Source organism: Calonectris borealis, chromosome 16 (assembly GCF_964195595.1).
Source record: "Calonectris borealis chromosome 16, bCalBor7.hap1.2, whole genome shotgun sequence".
In the NCBI taxonomy this organism is placed as follows: Eukaryota; Metazoa; Chordata; class Aves; order Procellariiformes; family Procellariidae; genus Calonectris; species Calonectris borealis.
In genome coordinates this window covers 15033917-15040206 of record NC_134327.1, presented here as the reverse complement: position 1 = coordinate 15040206, position 6290 = coordinate 15033917, and the positions used below count along the sequence as shown (strand labels likewise).

At 55.3% G+C, this 6290-nt stretch overlaps 1 protein-coding gene across 1 annotated transcript; it reads right to left on the bottom strand.

The window, feature by feature from the left end:
- Nucleotides 1-973: 973 nt before the first annotated feature.
- LOC142089245 (chemerin-like receptor 1) lies at nucleotides 974-6094 on the bottom strand. The gene is made up of 2 exons (XM_075165466.1): nucleotides 3855-6094; nucleotides 974-3322 (listed from the first exon to the last, which is right to left on the bottom strand). Exon 2 carries the CDS (start codon nucleotides 3302-3304, stop codon nucleotides 2219-2221), a length of 1086 nt encoding a protein of 361 aa, XP_075021567.1. The 5' UTR covers nucleotides 3305-3322; nucleotides 3855-6094; the 3' UTR covers nucleotides 974-2218.
- Nucleotides 6095-6290: the final 196 nt, after the last annotated feature.

Below are 6290 nucleotides of genomic sequence, written 5' to 3'. Positions count from 1 at the left end.
AGGAGAGAGGCATGACAGGAGTCCAAGGCCTTGGTCCAACGCTCTTAGAGACTCTTGTCACAAGGAATCACGTGGGCTCTGCAAACAGATAAGGAAAACCAGAAAGAGCAAACGCTGGTCTGCACAACCTTGACACTGCAATCAATGCTGTAGTTTACCACCAGGAGCAAGTAAATAGCCCCGGAGTTGCATGCTGCATAGCAAACATTGCAGTTTTGTCTGCATGACAGGCAGTGATTTGTGGCAAAGGGTAAATCTCTCTGTTCACTCATGCCTGACATATGGATGGTCTTGTTACATTCCCTGTTCTCAGCAGGTTTATGCATGAATTTAAGGTTAAGTACATGCAAGCCTGTAGGATCACAACCTTCATTTAATATTGCATGGCCCAGCAGGCCCATAATTAATCCCTAACATGTTCAAGTGACCGCTCTCGCTCGGTAGTGTCATCCATGCAGAATAGTGAGGTATGTGTAAATTTGTATGTTCAGGCTGGGAGTCAGAGATTTTCCAGCCATCGGAGCAGTGAGGCTCCAAGGCAGGTTTCTGGCGGATGAACAGGACAAATGGTAGCTCAGGCCATTGTACAGGCAGATTGGGCAGGCCAGGAGAGGGAGGTGTGATACAGTCACCTGCTTGTTCAGATGCCTGGGATGGGCTGGGAAGGACAGCACCTCAGTGCTGCCGTTCCCTTTTACGTGACCAACATTTTCTACTTATGAAAATTAAAGCGGTTCAGAGGCTGATCAAGCCTGGGAAGAAAATCCCCACCACCTTCATCCTGAGCAGTTTGCAAATGTGAAACTTGAGCAGACCCAGCTCAGCCACACTTGCTCTTCTTTCTTCTCTGAATCACTGGTTTTCAAATGTACCAAAAGGCCTGACACTCACCAATAAGCCAGAACTGCAGTCTGGCAATCAGATCCACATGGACTGAGTGCCCTAAGCAAGTCCTCACACCCAGGTCGAGTCCTATCTACTTCAGTCATGAGAATTGCTGCTAATGCCAGTGGTTTGTTTCCAAATTCTGGGTATTTAATCTTTTTATCTAGTTGTTCTATCACCAAAGATGAGCATGCTCAGTCAGGTTCGATCACCAAGTGTTTTATCACACAGGCAGCACAACAGGCTGGGTACATTTTACATAAGTTTAATGGGGTTTAATATTCATTCACCAACAGTAGGAAATGTCAGATCTCTGCTATTTAAGGGCCAGAAACATGTCAAATATACACAAGCTTTGCTCAGAAATAGTTATGCTGTACATCAAACCTGAGTAACTGGAGCACAACCAATAATTTGTCCTGCCACACATCTGGGGAGAGAAAAGATGAGTGTCTCACCGGCTAGTCCAGACCCTACAAAAATACATATAGCCATTTCATTTAACCCTGTTTCTTTAAAAGATGCATTTGCGAGAGTGCCTCCGGATGGATCCCACTGCATGTTCAAGCTGCTTTTTTTAAAATTATTTTCTCCTTAAGCTTTAGCAGCCCATGCATCAGACTGGAATGATAGATGGGAAAGGATCTTTGTATTTTCCTTACTGATTCAATTACAAGGGACTTATGGAATAGCTCTCCTCTCCCTCCTCTTCTCCTCTGGACAGCCGAAATGCCAGTGCAGCCGTACACCTCCAGTGCAGCTGTACAACTCTGGCACAGCCGTACACCACTGGTGCAGCTGCACCTGGGCTGGGCAGCGTGGAGAGCACCTGAGAGCTCCCTCCTTGGGAGCCCTGGGGGAGAGGAAAGTAAAGGCAGCTCTGCCAGCAGAGTCACAAACTCAGCAAATTTTATAAAGGGTTGCCTGTTAAAAACTGGAAGCTGTAACAGATCAGCAGTGCCGAGGCAGCCAAGTCTGACAACTGGCAGCTGCCACCCAGGCAGTGGTTGCCCCCTCAGCACGTCCAGCCAGGGAGACGTTTTGCCAGGTATGATGGACCACAGGGGATGGAAAAGGTACAGGGAAACAAGGCAGCCAAGAAAGTGGCACAAGGAGCAAAATGTACTTTGATTTTCCCACCCTGCTGCAGCTCCGGAGAGTTGTTTAATTTCCATAGTATATTAAGTCATAGTTGCTTTGAGATACCTCCAAAACATCAAATCACACTTTGCTAGCACGCGCAGCCCTTTGCAGCCACCAGTCCTGCGATTATAGCTCTGAAATGAGGGGAAATTGCAGAGAAGAGGACTGCCCCCTCCACAGCAGCACCCGCTCAGACCCTTGGGACCTCCGCTTCCGAAGCAGACCTGGACTTTCGCCTGCTGGCCAGGCTGCCCAGGACCGACTCCTCGCTGAAGGCCCCTTCAAAGGTGGACAGGATGGACTGGCGAAACTTCTCCTTGAAATCCGGCCCCACAAATACGTACAGGATGGGGTTGATGCAGCTGTTGAAGAAAGCAAGGCTGGAAACCAAGGGGATCCCTATGTAAAGGGCCATTTTCATCTCATGACTGGAAGAGTTTTTGGATATTTCCAGCAAGGAGAAGACGTGATAGGGGAAATAACAGAGGAAAAACGAGACTGTGACAGCAATGATAATTCTGTATGGCTTCGCAGAGTTGGCTAACTGCCTTCTTTTCAGCTTGACAGCAACAATGCTGTAACAGATGAGAATCACCGTGAAAGGGATGAGGAACCCACATAAGAATCGCGTTATGATCATCGCTTTATGACGCATCCTCCACAGCTTCCGCGTTGCTTCGGACGTGTAGTCATCGGACAGTGCAAAATTATTATAGCAGCTGGTGATGTTCCTGGAACTGACCACAGTGTCCCGAAAGACGAGGTATGGGGAGCTGAGGAGGAGAGCCAGGACCCACGTCCCCAGTGCGATCCTGGCTGCCAGCTCCGGACTCCTGCGGTTGTGAGACCAGACGGGGAAGGCCACAGAAACGCAGCGGTCCATGCTGATGACTGTCAGGAGGAAGACGCTGGCGAACATGTTGAGGAACGCGATGGTGCTGTTCAGCTTGCACAGGAGCTTCCCAAATGGCCAGTGGAAGCCCAGGGCGGTGTAGGCAATGCTGAGGGGCAGGAAAAAGGTGAAGATGAAGTCAGCAATGGCCAGGTTGAGGAACCAGACGGAGTTCACCGTCTTCTTCATCTTGAAGCCTGCAATCCAGATGACGAGGCCGTTCCCTGTCACCCCCAGTAAACAAGCGATGCTGTACACCACCATGGAGAGGACGTGCATGCTCTTCTGGAGGCCGGAGTAGTAGTCATCAGCAGTGGCGTTCTCCACCTGCACGGTGGGGGAGCTGGCAGAGAAGGGTGAAGGGGAAGAAGAGACGCTCTCCATCACCAGCAAGCCTGAGTCCTGAAATCGTAACGGCACACACCGCTATTATCTGCGGCTCCTACAGCTCAAGAGAGGTTGCTTTGCTAGCAACTGTACACAAAATGTATATGCAAAGCCAGATTCTATAATTTAATATATAATTAATATAAAGTGCTTCTCTATAGCATCTGCACATCACAGAAACCACTGTGACCAGAGAAACCAACCCAGATTTTGCTGTGGGTGTCGGCACTGTCGGAACACCACCTCCATGAATGGCTTACAACAGCAATCGACATGGGTCAGCAGCAGAACCATGGAAACCCAAATCCCACTGCTGTGACAAGTCCTCTTCAGATGACCAATGACAAATTAAGATAGCAAAAACATCTAGACTCATAAAGATTAAGTTAAAAGACTGTTGAGCAAGTACCTCCCAGGGAGGTGCATTCTAGTAGGCAAAAGGGTACCCGAGGTGTATTCTGGTGTAGCCCGCAGCCCTTTACCCACAAACCGCCCTCCCGGCGAGCCCACGACTCCCCTCGCCCCTCCTGCTCGCCCCAGCACCCACCTCGGCTGGTGCCGGCAGGACTCACCGCCGTGCCGCGCTCCTTCGCCGCTCTGCCCGCAGCGGGTGGTCTCGCCTTCTGGCTGACTCCCCTTTGAGATGCTGCTCCTCTCCGGAGAGTGACTCACACTGCCTCGTCTCATTTTCCCATGGCTTGGGATCACGAGGAATTTAGTAGGATCCCTTATTCCTTAATCTTGTTCCTCAATTTGTGTTGCATTGATTTAACCCCTGAAGCCTCGGCGGTCGCAGACTCCCTGGAGCCGGTCGGCCAAGCCCATCCGCTGACTGGCATTTGAAGCACGAAGAGAACATGGCCCCTCTCCTGCCTGCGGGACTCATCCCCCGGCGGCAGCTTCCTTCCTCCCGAGCACCCGGACACCCCACCGGGCACCACAGCTCTGCTCCCCACCGCAGCAGTGCCACGCCGGTGTTGCTGACCGGTGCCATGGCCTGGCACGCCTGCTCGCCTTGAGACGTGGCTTCGGCCAGCACCGCAGCCAGGGGGCCTTGGGGGTGGCTGGCAGCGCTCCCTGCCCGGTGTGGGGTGGCGGGGGGCTCCCGTCCTCCGGCTCACGGGAAAGGCGAGGGGTACCCCCAGATCGCGGGGCGCTGGGAGCACCCCGGGGCTGCGGGAGAGGCTCCCTGGGGCGCACGGCTGCGGGATGACGACAGAGGAGGGGTGACGACAGAGGAGGGGTGACGACAGAGGGGTGACGGCAGCGGAGCTCCCGCCCGCCCCGGCCAAGGTCATCGGCGCCCCGGCCCCCACGTGCTATCAGCGCCGCCAACCCCGCCTCGGCGCGGGCCAATAGGACGCGGGGAAGTGGAAGAACGCGGCGCTGATTGGCCCAGGTACTTCCGGAGCGTGTTCCCCGATGCCGGCCTACCGATTGGCCGAGGCGCGGAGGGGCGTGACTGAGCGGTCTAGGCTAGGCGCGCGGGCTCCCGCGCGGCGGCGGAGCGGAACTGGGCTTCGGCGCGGCGGGCGGGTAGGGGCCGTGCGGGGCCGGGCCAGGGGTGCGGGGCGGGGAAGGGAAGGGAAGGGAAGGGAAGGGCCGTGCCGGAGCAGCGGGGTGAGAGCCGGGCAGGCAGCGCTGTTCCCCAGCACCGGTGTCGGGGCAGGGGGAGCGCGTCAGCCTCTGAGGAATGTGGGAGCTGATGGAGCCGGGATACGGGGGGGTGCGGAGCCAGGCGGGGATGGAGCCTCAGGACTGGGGTTCATCCCTGCAGCAGGTGAACTGCCAGGGCCAGACCCGTGTCCTGCCATGAGGGTGGAAATGGGGGGGCTCATCCTGGGTGGGGAACAGGGAGCTCTGTCCCCCCCAAGCCTTCTGCTGGTCTGCCAAAGGTGCTGGGTGCGAGTACTGCCGCGACCTGTCCTGGAGGGACACGCTAGACCCAGCTAAAAGCCAGAGCGCTGCGCCCTGCCCTTTCCCTTGCAGCCCTTTCCCCATCCCAGCTCAGCTTTTCTGACAGTGGGGATTCCCTCCCCGCCGGCGAGGTCCCGGGCTCGGGGAGGAGGGTGGCCGAGCGTCCCTGCCCAGCCAGGGCAGCGTGCAGCAGGCCCACGCTGAACGGTCTTCGGCAGCCTGGCACAAGCAAACTAAGGCAATTGCTTAATAACCTGCTCATGGCCCTTCACTGGCCTTGCCGGGTTAATGGGTAAGAAGATGCACTGTTTTCAGCCAAAGCAGAAGCTGGGCCATCACGCCTGCCCAGGAGCTTGTGCTCTGCATTATAATGCGAGCAGCGGTTGCACTGACGGGATCAGAGGGCTGCTGCCAGGCCTGGGCATCACGCGTGCCATGGAGCCAAGCTGAGGCAGAGCTGCTGCCTCTCGGGGCCCAGCTCCACAAGCCGTGCTTGCTTCAGTTAGGGTCTGGGGCAGGACTCCGAACCTGCCGGGGGTTTGCCCTTATGGCTACGCACAAGGGAAAGCAGCCGAGAGGTTTAAGTGTGCTGGGGAATGCAACGCACGTTAAAATTGAGGTCTGTGGGTATGAGCACTTCACTGCCTTTGAAATTAAACAGCAGTTTTAATAAGATACCCTTGTGTCCATGAGAAGCCCTAAGGCTCACGGATATACAGGATTGAGAGGGAAAGGCATTGCTCGTGTTGCTGATCCGGTTTGGTCCATGTGCGGGTTCACCACGTCCCCAAGTGCCTGGCCAGGCACTGCAGAGCTGGGTGAGGGGATCAGAAATGATCAAAGCACTATAATTAATGAACTGGTCTTAAATCCATGGGGGAACCCTGAGAGTTGTTGGTGTTTTCCTCACCCAGTGGGCCCGAACCCGTGGCTGGTCCCTCTGTGTTTCCAAGGAAGACGTGGGATAGGAGCAGGCAGGGCACAGGGACGCAGCGCAGAGGCACCCAGCCCTGCTGCCGTGCCAGCCCATCCCACAAACTCCCCTCTCTGCTGGCAGGTGACCTTG